Genomic DNA, 16,952 nt, shown 5'->3' with positions numbered 1-16,952 from the left:
TAGCGGTCTTCCAGTATCCATGTCTCTCCAGAGAAATCTATGTCTATGTTGTTCTATAGTTTTGATCTTGACTGTATGATACATTTTCTTAATATCAGATATTATTGCAATGTTGTTTTCTCTGAATGTTATGAGTACACCCAGGAGGTCATTAAGTAGGTGTGGTCCTTTAGCCTAGTGCGCTACTATCAAACACGATCCTTTCTGGAGTTGATGAGGAATCTGGCTTCAAAACCTCATGATGAGAAATGTAGTGAATGAGTCTTTTGTAGTTTTCCAGTTCTGTTTGAGAGAGCATTCGTGCGACTTCTCGTTCGATCATATCTTCGATTTGTTTCTGATAAACTTTGGCGTGTTTTTCTAATCTTTTTGCAGTTGATATGAGCATTCCCATAGCAGCCCTTTTATTACCAGGCAATGCGGAGGGATCTCGAATCCATGGGTATTCAGCAATCCATCTCCTTTCGTCCTTATTGTACTCCAGTTTCCTTTGGATTAGATGTAATTTTTTTTCTTCCTTCATTGTGAAGTTTTGGGTTCCTAATGAACATTTTTTCAAACTTAACACTTAACACTTTGAAAAGTTCACATTTAAATGTTGGGGACACAAAATTTGCAATTGCTAACTTTGAAAGTCTTCTGTGCATTTTTGGCCAGGGCTAGGGGCGGGGGGGGGATGGGGCACTTGACCCATGTTTAGGTATAAGGTGCCATTGGGTTGTTGAAACCCTGAAACACTCATTGTTTCTTCCTGTCATCAGGATGTACTGAATTTCTGTCAACATGCAGTTGTGTTATAATGCTGATAGGACAACTTAAAGGTACTGAGAACAATATTGTTCTGAAGAATAATTTAATGCCTTCTAAATAAATACAGATAAACATCATACTCAGTGAGTCTTGCAGCGGTACCCTGTCAGACCCTAATTAGGACAGCCGCGCTTGAAATTATATACCCGTTATTTTACTTCGTTATTTTAATTATCAATTAAAATAACGAAGCAGTTCATTGTTTATTCCTAACAACCTCAAGAGTAGCCATTATAACTTTCCTTGAATTCGCTAATGCAACAACATAATGCTTGGAAATACTCTTTTAAGTAATATTGAAAAGTCAAAGCGTAAGACGACGTTGTATTCAACAATAAAATCATTTCTTTATTTGGCGAACAAAGCCGAATTTGTCAATTATGATCACACAATTAAGAGCTCTTAAAATTTCGTTATTTTAAGAGGAAATTAGTAGCTTCCTTTTGAAACCAAAACGGATAGTGTGGACAGAGTTTTTGTTGTTTACATAATATCATTGAATTAAGAAATAATTATTAAGATGCTTCGAGATATATTGAGAGATAATCGTAATTTTTTTCCTTTTATATGATTCTTCAATGCCATACCTTGCGCATATCAACCGAACCTGTCCTCTGACCAAAATCCTTTGGGTGTGAATCAGTAATCAATCATAATACATGCGGCCTGCTGTTTTCGGCATGGTGCGCTCTTCTGCGTTTTAGCGAAGCATGCGCAGCCTAACCGCATACTTACAAATTTTTAAAATAGTTACTCATCAAGCTGAAAAAAATTTGTGTTAAGACCGTGCGACCAACTGCATAAAGTGATACTCTTAGCATATGCGGCCAACTGCATTGCTAGAAAAAAATATGGCCGATACGTAAGTAGAAGGGAAGGGTGAGGGTAATGTGCAAACGTGTACTTTGAAAATTCCATTTGTTTGCGATAGGAATCTTAGGTGCAAACTCATGGAGTACACATACTCGGATGCGAGCTTCAGTGCACCTTACCATGGGCAGGTGGTAGCCGTGCAAGAAAAGAACTTGTAGACTCTCGTTTTGAGCGGGGAAATCATACTGATTCGGTTGTAATTTGAAACGTATCGATTCTAAGTACTTTGCATCTTCTAATTAACTTGCACAGTAATAATAGTCAGAGCGAGAGCTACGTCAAACAGATGAAATATTTTCTAATAATTCAAAATTTCGGTGAAAGGGTTGAATTTGTGTGAAATAGAGAATAAATTTGATAAAAGTAATATGAAAAGGCTACTATAAAAATGGGAATAGCTAGCGACGAGCAACGTGAGAAAGAAAGACAAAAACCTCCAGAAAATAGACTGAAAAGAAATCAACAGCACAAAAAAAAAAAAAAGAAAAAAGAAAGTACATTACAAATTAGTCGAGAAAGGAGAGGAGTTAAGCTGTGTTACTTTTAGTTATTTGCTCCCACGCTAAGGCCCAGAAAAAATATCTAAAAAAATTGTTGTCAAAGGTGGTTTGATTCTAGCGTCAGTCTATGATTTATTGCTGTTTTGAGGAAGGCAAAAGATTACATGAATTTTCCCTCAAATTATTTGCATTCGTCATATTTCCCTTGGTATGTCTCAGATATTGAGTATTGATCACTCCTGGGATAAGTAAACAAACTATGAATCGTATCATTTCTTCATTTCTCATTTTGAAGTTTACATTCCTCAACTGATTCACTTATTTATTGAATGATGTATCCATTCACCCCTGTAATTAGCTACATATAGTTGATCCATTTATTCATTTTCCTTTATTATATCTTTTTGTCTGTTGGAATCACAAGCTCAAGGATAAACTTTTTGTTCCTTCAAGAGATCTGTAAGACATCAATCATTAGCAGGTAAAACCGTTTTTACTGATATTTTTTTGTGTAATTTTTTTAACAGATAGTGTACCGATTAAAATCACCAATAGACTCAGGAGTCAACATTTAAATCCGAAAGTAATTATAACAAGTGTAATTATAAATACATCTTTCCAGTTGATCCATAGACCCTTTTAAGTTCATGCGTATGAGGCGGATCTTGAAGAAAAAACAACAAAAAGAGGTAACTGTTTAGTTATTTATTTACTTTACTTCTTACAAGCTTAAGGCTTCGTTGGACCACATCTTTTCTGGACATAAACCATTACTCTGCCAATTTTAACTTCAATCAACAGTCCCGCAAAAGTTGTTTACTAGAATTGGATTTGAGTTTTTGAAGTAATGATTTGAGGAAAGGGGTTTAGTCTTTCTGAGCTCTGAGTGAGGAATAATTTATTTCTAGTATGGTCGTGTTAATTACAATGAATTTAAATGTTACATTAAAGATTCCTTGTTCTGTGAACTGTTTACTTGACGTACAGCCTTCCTCTACGGTTTCTATATATCCCACGACTGTTATGGTGTGGTATCTCAGGGCATGGGTAGCCATATAGTGCTCGTTCGTTGGCTGTTAGGAATGAAATGAATAACGATCAGGTAAGACCTTTGCTAAGCAACACAGCTGTCTCAAGTCTGACCTTTCATTCCTTACGTCTTCAAATGATATCAGTTAACCATCGAATACTAAAAACAATAATGGAGCTCTCGGTACACAAACGGAATGAGTGATACATTAACATCTTCCAAAGGAAGGCAATGGGATTGCTTTATTTTACAGGGTGCCGCAAAAAATTTACTGTCATCATGTCATACAAAAGAATGGAAATGGTGGAGAAGAGTTATTAGCAATTTACAAAGGCTTTTTCCCATATTTAAGTTTTTAATTAAGTGCCCTGCGATTCGCTTTGGGTGGGTAAGAATCCCATTATTAATAATAAAAGCTCTTAGCTTCCTTCCCTTAAAATCGTAACCCAGTGCTATGTCGATCTTTTTAACGCTAAATTAAAACAAAACAAAACCAACAACAAAAACAAAAAAAGTCAAAAAAAAAAACAAATTTATAAATGAAAAAACTGATCAAAGAGACCAAAGCTAACTCAGCCAGTGTTAAAAAAGCTGATCTGGTGTCTTCTTTCTCGATTTGATGTCTTGTTTTGTTTTTGTTTTTGCTTTTTTTACAAAAAGAAGTCGAAGGAGCCAAGAAAGCACCCTTAAAAGAATATACATCATCACTTGCTTTCAATTAGTGTTGGAGATTAGTACTTACCGTACTTGGACGACAGCCAGTGGGTACTATTGCACTCACCGTTATCGTGTCCATCAAAAACTTAAAGGGAAAAAAAGATAAAATAGCAGGATAAGTGTAAGACTGGTTATCTATTAAAGATAAGCAGGCTCATAATTGCATTTTGATGAATTATGATTCATTTTCTGAGGTCAATAAGCCAAATTGAGCAATTTTCAAGTGAGCGCTCAGCCTCACCCTAAAATTGGCGCAAAAGAAACTTGCACATCCTTCCAGCAAATCAGAATCAAACTTAAAAGCAGTTGCTACTTCCTCACGCGCTTGTCACGCATTCTTGGCTTTTAGTTTGGCTGTTCTTAAAGTCCTAGAAGATGCCCTTCGTCCCTGCGAATACCTGCAAGACTGAATAATAGGATACTCCAAAAGGATTCTCCGCTCTGGGCTATCGTCTGTTTCACCGGGATGAAAGATGTGGTTTTATTCGGAAATTATTATGTAAATACAAGATCGGCAAACTTCTACAAGTCTAACCGGTTTTTCCTTTTTTAAATGTTTTCAATAAATGTTCACTCACCACTGTGACATCCGGGAGAAATACGATATCCCGCGGCAGTGCTTGTGCAGTTGTTAGTCTCCCAATGATAGGGATGGGAATGTGATATGATAATTCGTGGACAACTGAAATCAAAGAAGAAAATGTTTTTCAGGTTCACTAATCCTTCTGGGTCCTAGGCTGAGAAACAAATTCAGACTGTTGAGCCATGTTGTCCTGAGAAAGTCCTCAGAATCCAACATAGTTTGTGGTTTCAGATTTACTTGCTGCATGACTGAACGCTGACATTGGTAGCATCACTTTATCGCAAGTTAAGATGGGCAACATGCACGTGGTGTCAAGATCTCTTATCAATGGACCTAATGAATCAAGATTTGGCCATATCGGTTGACCAACTCTGTGTGCTGCGGGCGCCAAACTCATTCTGTTGAAGTCACCACGTTCTCTTATTTTAATAAACAACTAAAAGCTTTGTCAAAGTGGCTTCCTCTGCACTCCAGGAATGTCCATTAGGGTTGCTGCTTGAAATACGGCAGCCAAGTTAAACGAGCACAAAATAACTAAGTAACTTACTTTCCCTGGCGGCATGATGAGTTGAATTTGTTTGGTCCACTGGGTATCTTAAAAAGAAAAAGAAAGAAAGACTATGTTATGGTACATGCATGACGATTTTATAAATAATTTATTAAACAGTGGAGCTTTACAAGAATTTCAAGAAAAGAAAAGAAAAGGAAAGGGGAAAAAAAGAAAAGCCGAGAAAAGCCGAAGGAGAAAAGCCGTAGGAGCGCAATTGTAAAATTACAATGAATTTTGACTGAGTTTGATATGGTCAATCAGCTGCTTACACTTCACTTGCCTTCGCGCCAATCTGTCAAGTTGCTGAATGAATGGCTTCAGCATTTTTAATTTAATGTTGTTTTCCAAATTTTTTTCCAATTTTGGCTGCTAACAACACTGACAAGTTCGTATCACTTACTTACAATTACGTTCAGGATTTTCTGAATGCGGAAGAATACAAAAAAAGAAAAAGAAAAAAAGCAAAAGAAAAACCAAAAGTCACTCGGCTTTGGCAATGGTATTTCTCGCGGCTAAGAACGAAGAGGACAACTGGAAGATTTGCAACCACCCGATTTGGACGTGTGCCTGAGCTAATTTCTTCCAACAGTACGGAAAAAGTCGATGACTGAAAATGTTGTGAGTTGAAAGCCAAGCCCATAGTTTGATTTCGCAACGATTCAACACATTTCTTTTTTTATGTCGAACCTCATCGCACAATGTAATACATGGATGCTTGTAGGTACGATATGTCTCTTTCCTGATTTACTTGCTATCTCATTCGTTCGTTACGCTCTGTCACAAGCTATCAAGTTCAACACTCAAAGAGAAATTCCATTTCTACGCGCACCCATGTATTATCCTATAGCTGTTACCTTTATGTTTAAACATAAAGTATTCTATGAAGCCCCATTTGGGGAGCAAATGGAGGTCTACATAGTCACTGGATGCCGGTTATGGGTGAGCATCATGGCTGGGTCTAAGACATCCTCTGAGTGGCGCAGACCTCGAGTCCTACTCCAACCTCCTCGTGGTGCCCCCTGGATTTGCAGCTAAAAGGAGAGGACGACTGCGGGTGCCTGGTGCAGTATAACTAGGCTTGCTCCAGCAGGTGGGGCTCGTCCGCTATGGAAGGCTCATTCGCCAAGGTCCTCATTGCTGGCGACTTCAATGCAAGAGTTGGAAAGGACTCCGGAGCTTGGAAAGGAGTCCTCGGAAGACACGGCATTGGAAACTATAACAACAACGGGCGCCTCTTGCTCGATCTCTGTACAACACAGTCTTCCAACAAAAAGACAACCTCAAAACAACCAGGATACACCCTCGTTCAAAACATTGGCATCTACTTGACTACGTGCTCGTGCGCTGGAGAGACCTGAAAGACGTTCTACACACTATGGTGATGCCCCGTGCTGAGTGCCACACTGACCACCGTTTGGTACGCTGCAAGCTCAAACTGCAGATCAAACCCAAACCAAAGAAGATAGGTATCCCTGTGAAGAAACTCAACGTCAGCAGTCTGTGCCGTGAGGAGGTGAAAGCCAAGTTCCAGGCAGACCTGCAGCTGAAACTCGACGAACTCCCCCAAGCTGTTGACCTCACCCCTGACAACCTATGGGAGAACCTCAAAGCGGCCATCCTGAAAACATCTGAAGAAGTTCTTTGGCACTCAAAGAAGAAGAACCAGGACTGGTTTGATGAAAATGAAACGGAGATCCAGGACTTACAAGCAAAGAAGAGAGCAGCTCATCAAGCCCACCTAGCACAACCGACCTGTCCTGCGAAGAAGGCTAACTTTCGATGTGCATGTAGCGCTCGACAGCGCAGACTCAGAGGGTTAAAGAACGATTGGTGGGACCACCCGGCTATGGAAACTCAGCTGTGTGCTGACGCGGGTGACTATAGAGGCCTCTACGAGGCGCTGATAACACCAGCATCCTCGTTTACTGGTCCGAACACTTCTAGACCCTCCTCAGTGCTAACCGCACTGTGCAGGCCTCTGCCATTGATCGTGTTCCTCAACTCTCACTCAAAGAGGAGCTCGATGAACAACCCACCCTCGATAAACTGAGTGTAGTCATAAATCAACTCACGAGTCGCAAAGAAGCGGGAGTTTACGGCATTCCACCAGAAATCTGGAAAAATGGGGGTTTGGCGCTCCTTAACAAACTTCACGTTCTCCTCGTCTGTTACTAGGAGCAGGGCAAGCTGCCACAAGATCTTCGTGATGCTACTATCATAACCCTGTACAAGAACAAGGGTGTAAAGTCTGAGTGCTCCAATTACCGGGGCATCACACTACTCTCCGTCGCTGGCAAAATACTTGCCAGCATCCTGCTTAAGAGGCTCGAAGAAAAAATCGCCGAAGAAAATATCGCCGAGATCTAGTGTGGCTTCACAGCTAATAGAGGCACGATGGACATGGTGTTTGTCCTCCGCCAACTCCAGGAAAAGTGCCGTGAACAAAAAAAAAGGACTCTATGTCACTTTTGTTGACTTTACAAAAGCCTTTGACAGTGTGAGTAAGTCTGGTCTATGGCTTATTCTCAAACGTCTTGGCTGTCCCCCAAATTTCTACAGATGGTTATCCAGCTGCATGAGAACCAGCGCGGCAAGGTCAGACTCAATGGTGACCTTTACGAACCCTTTCCTATCTCCAATGGCGTAAAGCAGGGTTGTGTCCTGGCACCGACCCTCTTCAGCATATTCTTCAGCATGATGCTCAAGCAAGGTACTGTGGGCTAATTTTTACCTGAAATTCACAAACCTAACAACCCGGGTTGGCCCATTGTCTCGGCTTGCAGTTGCCCTACCGAACTTATCTCCAGCTATCTAGACAGAATTATGGCTCCCATCGTCAAACATTTACCATTGTATATTAAAGACAGCCAACAAGCTCTTCAAATTTTCCGCGACTTTAATTTCCTTGGCCAAAACAAACTTCCTTTCAACATGGATATTACGTCTCTTTACACTGTCATTCCTAATGGCGAAGGTCTTCTGGCCCTTAAACAATTTTTTGATCAACGTACTGTTAAGGAACCTAAATCTAAAACACTACTACGCTTAGCCGAACTAGTGCTCACACTCAATTGTTTTTCATTCGGGGACAACTTTTTCAAACAAACCAATGGTGTAGCCATGAGTACCAAAATGGGACCCAGCTATGCCAATCTTTTTGTAGGTTTTGTCGAACACCAATTTTTTAGCCAATACAACGGCTTTATACCTGAACTCTACGGTCGTTACATCGACGACTGTATCGGCGCCACCTCCTTTACCAGAGAGGCGCTGACTCAATTCATAACCGCAGTGAATTCTTTTCACCCGGCTCTGAAATACACCTGGGAAATTCCTGACAATTCTTTATCCTTTTTAGACATCAAAGTTTCAATTGAAGGCAACGGTTTATGCACTAGTGTGTATTACAAACCTACAGACTCGCATAATTACTTGTTGTATTCGTCTTCGCATCCATCTCACGATAAGAATTCTATTCCTTTTTCTCAGTTTCAAAGACTTCGTCCTTTATGTAGTGATGACTCTGATTTCCACCACAAATCAGAGTCAATGTGCCAGTCTTTCGATAAACGTGGTCACCCTGATTCTGTCGTTCAAGCGGGTTACCACCGCGCCCAACTTATTGATCGACATTCAGCACTACAAACGTCACAAAAGGAAGATTCCAACCGCATTCCATTCACTCTCACGTTTCACCCTGACAACCACTCAGTTAAATCCATCATTCTTAAGAACTCTAAGTTACTTCAAAACGATCTAGAGACAAGCACTGTCTTTTCGCAGCCTCCGCTCATTTCATTCAAACGCGATCAAAACATAGGCAATTTTTTGGTCAGAAGTTCTTTTTAGACTTGCTATGTAGGGCATGCCGGCCCGCGGTATCTGTCACATATGCGCACGCATGCCACGTGCGCACCTTGTAGATTTGACAACCGCCATGTTGAAAATATTGATGTTGAGTTTGTATTGAGTTGTAGTAATTCGTCTGACTTAAATCTGTGAAACACAACAGATTGGCGACGAGATTTTCAGAACTCACAAAAGAGACGTTCAGGCCTAGGACAATATGCCGATTGGAAAGATAGAAGCCTTCGATGAAACTAACGACAACTGGCTTGCCTACGTTGAACGAGTAGAGCAATACTCTCTCGCCAACGACATTAAGGAAGACAAACAAGTGGCAGTGATGCTCAGCCTAATGGGAAACAAAACGTATGGGCTATTACGAAACCTCTCTGCCCCAGAGAAACCATCCAGCCTGTCTTTCAAAACCGTCGTGGAAACTCTACAGAAACATCTTTCCCCGAAACCACTCCTCATCGCAGAGCGATTTCGCTTTCACAAGAGAAACCAACTGGAAGGTGAAACCGTAAGTACTTACATTGCTGAATTAAAGAAGTTGACACTGTATTGTGAATTTGGAGCGAGCTTAAACGATGAATTAAGGGATAGACTTGTGTGTGGACTACACAATGAACTTATCCAGAGACGATTACTCTCCGAACCCGAGTCGACCTTAGCAAAGGCGACGGAAAGTGCATTTGCTATGGAAGCTGCGGCAAAAGATACCTTAGAGTTACAGGGTAGTAAAGAATCTGACGTTAACAAAATAGACACTGAAAACGCACGAGTATATAATGTGAAGCCGAAGCCCCGTGATAATTGTTATCGATGCGGTGGCACCACACATGAATCATCCGAGTGTTACTTCAAGAAAGAAACATGCCGGAAATGTGGAATTTGGGCCACATCCAACGAGTTTGCCGCTCTGGAAGAAATCAGAACACTACCCAACGAAGAAAAGTTGATAAACCCAATCTGCATTCTTTTGAGATGAGTGATGAACGTGATGACGACAGTTTTGTGGCATCACTAGAAGTAAACAATGTCAACCAAGTAACTGCTGGTGAGGTCATCTGGGTTACCCCAAAGATCAACGGACACACCCTGAAAATGGAACTCGATACGGGCTCAGCAATATCCACACTTCCATTGCAGAAATACAAGGAAATATTCGCAGACACACCACTGGTGGACACCAAAGCCATTTTGAAAACCTATTCAGGAGAGAAGATGAAACCAGAAGGAAAACTCCTTGTACGTGTGGAACACAACAATCAGGTTAAGAACTTAACATTGTACGTGGTAGAGACACAAGGCCCAGCCTTGTTTGGTAGAGATTGGCTACACGAGATACAACTCGACTGGAAACAGATCTGCGCCCATTTCAAAAGAGAAGACACCACAAGAAACCCAAAAGAAATTAGAGAAACTCCCAGACGAGTACATTGAGGTGTTTCAAAACGAAATTGGCACACTCAAGTCCACCAAAGCAAAACTAACGCTTAAGGAAAACAGTCAACCCAAGTTTTACAAAGCAAGACCCGTTCCATATGCCTTGAAACCCAAAGTCGAAGTTGAGCTGAAACGTTTAGAAGAAGAAGGAATACTGAGCAAAGTCAACTTCAGCAACTGGGCGACGCCTATTGTACCCATCGTCAAACCAAACAGTACAGTAAGGATCTGTGGTGACTATAAAATCACAGTAAACCCCCAACTGCAGTCAGAGGAGTACCCTCTCCCTCGCATTGACGACATATTTGCTAAGCTGGCAGGGGGGAAGAAGTTCACCAAAATCGACCTTAGACAGGCATACCACCAGATGGAAGTAGAGGAAGAGTCACAAGAGTACCTGACAGTCAACACCCATCAAGGATTGTACCGATACAATCGCCTGGTATTTGGAATAACGTCAGCCCCAGCCATTTGGCAGAGATCAATGGATCAAATCTTAGAAGGAATAGAAGGAACAAACTGCATCTTAGACGATATGATAATCACAGGAAAAGATGACGAAGAGCATCTCGCCCACCTGGAGGAAACGCTGAAGAGGTTAAAGGAACATAGCCTGAGAGCAAATCGCGGGAAATACGAGTTTTTCCAGAAAAAGATCACCTACTGCGGACAAGAAGTGGACCAATACGGACTACACAAGACCCAAGAGAAAGTTGATGCCATCGTCAATGCCCCAAGGCCAGAGAACGTTCAACAAGTCCGTTCATTTTTGGGACTGGTAAACTATTACCATAAGTTCTTACCCAACCTCGCAACCACCCTCAACCCCCTGAACAGGCTCTTAGAACAAGGCAAGCCGTGGAAGTGGTCCGCAGAGTGCGAGGAAGCCTTTTCCTCGGTGAAGAAACTGATAGCATCAGATATGGTACTTACCCACTATGATCCAGAACGACCATTGAAACTAGCATGCGATGCCTCACAAGTCGGAGTCGGGGCCGTACTATCGCATGTAATAGATGACGGCTCAGAACGGCCCATAGCCTTCGCGTCACGTACCCTTACGAAAGCAGAAAGAAACTACTCCCACATTGACAAAGAAGCCTTAGCCTTGGTTTGGGGAGTCAAGAAATTCCACCTATACCTATTCGGCCGCCATTTCACGCTGGTCACAGATCATGAACCTCTGACCTCAATTCTTAACCCCAAGAAAGGGATACCAGCCATGACAGTTGCCCGTTTACAACGCTACGCATTGTTCCTAGCAGGATTCAAGTACAGCATTGAGTACAAAAACACCACCCAACATGGAAACGCGGATGGACTATCACGCCTACCCTTGAAAAAGGCGTACAGCAACGAAGTAGCTGATCCAGCGGAAATTTTTCAAGTGTCACAGCTCGAAGTGCTGCCAGTCAATGCAGATATGATTCGTCAAGCAACCCAGAGAGATCCGGTATTATCACGTGTGGTAGAACACACGAGACAAGGGTGGCCACCAGTCAGTGAAAAAGAATTGGAACAATTCTACAGAAGGAAGGATGAACTTACATTACAGGATGGTTGCCTTCTGTGGGGATCTCGAGTGATAATTCCACCTAAGTACCGAACACAGTTGTTAGAACAACTCCATGAAGGCCACCCCGGAATCGTAAGGATGAAGGCGTTGGCTAGGAGCTACATTTGGTGGCCAGGAATGGACAAGGAAGTCGAGCAAACAGCAAAAGGATGCACTGGCTGTCAACTCACCTAGAACAATCCTAAGACCGCCTCACTTCATACATAGGAGTGGCCAGCACGCCCATGGCAACGTATCCACATAGATTTTGCGGGACCATTCTTGGGAAAAATGTTTCTCATTGTCGTGGATAGCCACTCAAAATGGCCCGAAGTAATACCAATGACTACTACAAACGCTGCAAGAACAATTGAGGAACTAAGAAAGCTGTTTGCGATACATGGATTACCACAACAACTGGTCAGTGATAACGGCCCATAATTCACATCAGATGAATTCAGAACATTCATGAGGAATAATGGTATCAAACACAAAAGGTCAGCGCCGTATCACCCAGCTACAAATGGAAGCGCTGAACGTTTTCTACAGACATTCAAGCAAGCTCTACGCGCAGCATTGACTGAGAAGAAAACCCTCTCCTGGAAACTGGCAAACTTCTTGCTAGCCTACAGAACGACATCACATGCGTTGACTGGAGAGGCACCAGCGGAACTCCTCATGGGAAGAAACCTCAGAACGAAACTCGACATACTGAGGCCTAACATACGGAAGCGAGTGGAAGAAAAGCAGCAAGACCAAGAGTTACGATCCAGCCACAACCCTACCCGTGAGTTATCCGTAGGTCAAGCTGTCGTTGCCCGAAACTACCGAAGCGGAGATAAGTGGGTTCCTGGTATCATCACAGCTCACCCTGGACCCTTATCCTACGAAGTCAGAGTCGGACCAAATACAGTATGTCGACGACATATCGATCAACTCAAGGAGACTGCAGTAACTCCGAGCGTTAATAAGGAGTACTTCACCCCACACCTAGACCCAGCTGTATTAGTAGAAATTCTACCAGCGACATGCAGCGCCGAAAGTGAAGAACCACAACCTCCTTCTGCGAATGATATGAAGAAATTACCAACCATAGACATAGATGTGACCAACCAACCGAGCAAATCTCCTAGCAGCCAGAACGAGATCACGACTAGCAGTTCAGCAACACCACCACCTACGCGCTATCCCCGTCGGCTGCGGAAACCCCCTGAAAAACTGAACCTATGAACTGAACTGAACTAAATTATTTTAGATTAGTTCTGAATTTTGGGGGGGAGGAATGCTATGTCGGACATGCCGGCCCGCGGTATCTGTCACATATGCGCACGCATGCCACGTGCGCACCTTGTAGATTTGACAACCGCCATGTTGAAAATATAGATGTTGAGTTTGTATTGAGTTTTAGTAATTCGTCTGACTTAAATCCGTGAAACACAACAAGACTAATGACCAACCAGGCACTTTTAAATGCGCTCGTGCACGATACAAAACGTGTCCTTTCATTCACAACACTGAGAAAATATCGGGACCCAAACGATCCATTAAGATCACCGATCACTTTACGTGCACCTCCGCCAATTTAATCTATTGTATAACTTGCACTTATTCCAAAAAGATTTACATCGGCGAAACAGGCAGAAGACTAGGTGACCGAGGCCGAGAACACCTTCGCGACGTGTGCGAGCTGATTTCTTCCATCAGTATGGAAAAAGTCGATGACTGAAAATGTTGTGAGTTGAAAGCCAAGGCCATTGTTCGTTTTTGCAACAGTTCAATGTATTATTTTTATCTTGAACTTTATCGCCCACATACTTTACGATTTTTTTCTCGCAGATTGCGAATTATCATCTATTAATAAAGTCGAATTTTCTTGTCCGTAAATGCCTGTAAATTTTATTCAGTGAACGATATAAAACATGGATGCTTGAAGATACGAAGTTTCTTTTCTCGTTTTGTTACTCGATATCTCACTCGTTCGCTACGCTCTCTCATTAGCTATCAAGTTAATACTCAAATAGAAATTCCACTCCTACGTGCACCTATGTATTATCCTTTAGCTATCACCTTTATGTTTAAATAAAGTTATGTTAAAGTATTCTGTGAGGCTATAATGAGGCCATCATGACATGTTTGCTTTACAATGAAAACGATATTTGTGATGCACATAACTATAGGATTGATAAAAAAATAAATTATCATTCTATAGATTGATAAATGAAAAGTGAATAAAATAGGAATAGATGGTTGAATGAACAAATAGATGAATAGGTATTAGACATTTACCTGATAAAATACTGTATGCGAGAGGGCGCCATTATTTTGCAGTACATCGACCCTAAAGGTTCCTAGTAAGACAAAACTAGATGTACATTTGACTGTCATGCAGGAAAGAATATATTTTCTACCTATTAATAGCACTATCATCATCATCATTATTATTATTATTATTATTATTATTATTATTATTATTATACATCTTCCTTAAATTTACCCTCTGTCCTTGCTAACTCATGTATGTCACTGTCGCTTAGTTTTCTACCCTGGTCCTGGTCAGTAAAGGGAACACACAGCGAGGCGTTGAGACAGTTAGTGGGTGCGCTTTGAAGGTGATCGTTGTTCTTTGAGCTGATACCCACAACTAAGGTCCATCCACCACCTGAAGAATGACAAATAATAATAATAATAATAGTAATAATGATAATAATAATAATAATAATAATTCAACAATTATATAGCGCAAACTACTATATAGATAATCAGTCGCGCTTTACAATCAATTGAAGTTAAGTTGTTGGTCAGGTAGCTATATGTCATTTATAACGTAATTTGTCCTCAAACTAGCCTTTTCGTTGTCTTCGTTCGATAAGAAAGCTGTACCAAGTATACAGATGGGAAACTTACTCGGTGATAAACTATCCAAGAAAATTAACAAGAAATTTCACTACTTTATGCTTAAGAAATGTAGAAGTAGCCTTGCTGGAAAATTTTCTTCTGGGAAGAAAAGAGAAAAAAACATTGAATGAAATCAATGTACATATGAGGCACAACTAAAACTTAAAGATCGGATACGCGAGATTGAAAAGGAAATGAGGCTGCCCATTTATTGCGAAAAGTGATGATTCAACCTCACTGCATTACCCTTAATTGCAACTAAAACAACGCTGCCACTGAGAAAAAGCAGCAGAATAGCGTATAACCAGTCTTTCTCATGAAAGGCAAAATTTGATATTTTTCTTAAAGTTTACTCATTGGTTTGGATTCATAAAGGGAACTCAGAATTATTCCTTTATCTCACGCTCATGACAAAACGAAAAGCATCTTTCTCTCTTTCTTTACTGAGCTCAAAATTCACCGTTTTCTTATTCTATTTTCAACTTATTCATTGCTTTCGATTTCATCCTTTTGTGTACCTACCATGATTTTTCATGTCACAGTAGACGTCTGCGTTTCTGCTCCCAATATTTATCCAGTAGTAGCCGCTTTCCGCTTGGGGCCACTTATTAAGAATTTCCGAGCAAGATTTGAATTCTTCATCCTGTGGATTATTTATTGTAGATGGTTATTGGCCAGAATGCTTCTGTCAGCTACTCAATTATTTACTTTTTATGCATGTTCTTATCTGTTTACTTTATTTCACTATTGCAAATTTAGAGATTCTATGGGCCACGCAGTATTTTAACTTAGAACGACCCAAGCATTACGGTGGGTCGATAACGCAACTGCTTCTTATAAATCAATTACGATATTGTCAGCTTTTGGGAGAGGATTTATTCACTAGTTGGACGTGGTTGCGAAGCAAACGAAACCTGAACGATAGTGAACTTTTCTCTAAAGTTTGGACAAAAGGCTGAAACAGACTGAGGAAGAAATCACACTTTTATTTTCTTTTTATAGAACTCGTTAATGGCGTACCTTGTCCATATAGACTGATCCTTCCTTCGGACCATAATCCCTTGGGTGGGTATGTTTGTTTGCATTATTCCAATCACATGACTTATCTTTTAAATGGAAGTTCAAACTCTTGCAGCGAGACTCCCTCGAACAGATCATCACACACTCAGTAATACTGGAAGTTTTTCGAGTTAAAACAACGTGACTGGAAAGATGATGACCATACTCTGAATATGTGGAGCGATGGCACTGCTCAATGGCTTGGCATATCTGTGCAAGGCATATGATGATGAACAGAACGAAACAACACAGCAGCATGGTTTTCTAATGAAAAGACGAAATAACAAATATTTGACTGAAATGAACTGAATGCTAAAGGCCTAGATCGTGATTTATCATTTTACTGCCAAAAAGGGATTGATTATGAATACGAAATGAGAAGCTTTATGGAATACTCGCCGGCTGGCGCAGCCAAACCCGGCCAACCATGACCGTTGGATACCTCTCAAATAAATATAGTTCCTCAAAATGTACCTACCGTATTTGAGACCCCTTTCAGATGATCCAGAGTAGCTTGCAAAATTCGAGTATAGACCGTGAGTAGGACTCAACAACGGTTTTTGTAATCCAGCTAAAGAGGTCCTTTCTTACAAGATAACTATATGAAAGTTACTGCGCTTCGAAAGAGAAGCTAAAACCAACGATATTACTCTTAACGTCTCAATAAAGTAAATCGTGCAACACAAATAATGTCTGTTTCTAAATAGTGGACAGCCTAACATACTTCATACAAAAGATGTCATTAAAAATTAACAATGTCATTAACCACGCGAAATCGCACAATTCTATTTATCTATTTTCAACCTGGCCAGCAGACATGAAAACTAAAAAAAACAAGGTCGATAAAACAGAAATGAAAAAGGAAGATGATATAAGTAATCTAATTCGGAAGTTTCCGTAGTTATTTGATAAAATTCATAGTAAAGAGAAGATAACTAGCTAAAAAAAATTTTCCAATTGATAAATATTAAAAATAAACATGTTAGCAAAAACCGAAAAGCGATACGTTTCACTCACAATTTTAATTTTTTGTGGGATAGAATTTTCACCAAGACTAATAGATTGAGTTTAAAGTGGTAGCGTGA

General features: G+C 40.7%; 3 protein-coding genes across 3 annotated transcripts in view; 2 read left to right on the top strand and 1 right to left on the bottom strand.

Annotated features, from left to right (window-relative positions):
* The window catches only part of LOC148735802 (uncharacterized), a 208,900-nt gene that overhangs the window by 132,207 nt on the left and 59,741 nt on the right, over positions 1 to 16,952 (top strand). The gene's annotated exons all lie outside the window — the stretch shown is intronic.
* LOC148735804 (uncharacterized) overlaps positions 1 to 16,952 on the top strand; it is a 74,217-nt gene that overhangs the window by 15,500 nt on the left and 41,765 nt on the right. The window lies entirely within an intron of this gene.
* On the bottom strand, positions 2,304 to 16,615 carry LOC148735806 (uncharacterized). Its single transcript, XM_088754916.1, has 9 exons — positions 16,346 to 16,615; positions 15,829 to 16,131; positions 15,331 to 15,451; positions 14,408 to 14,572; positions 14,200 to 14,261; positions 5,061 to 5,107; positions 4,509 to 4,612; positions 3,956 to 4,015; positions 2,304 to 3,256 (listed from the first exon to the last, which is right to left on the bottom strand). The coding sequence occupies exons 2-9, from the start codon at positions 16,123 to 16,125 to the stop codon at positions 3,156 to 3,158; spliced, it is 957 nt and encodes a 318-aa protein (XP_088611042.1). The 5' UTR covers positions 16,126 to 16,131; positions 16,346 to 16,615; the 3' UTR covers positions 2,304 to 3,155.

The sequence above is a fragment of the Stylophora pistillata genome, chromosome 3 (assembly GCF_964205215.1).
Source record: "Stylophora pistillata chromosome 3, jaStyPist1.2, whole genome shotgun sequence".
Taxonomy (NCBI): domain Eukaryota; kingdom Metazoa; phylum Cnidaria; class Anthozoa; order Scleractinia; family Pocilloporidae; genus Stylophora; species Stylophora pistillata.
The sequence above is the reverse complement of the archived record's forward strand: the minus strand, read 5'-3'. Positions and strand labels throughout refer to the sequence as shown.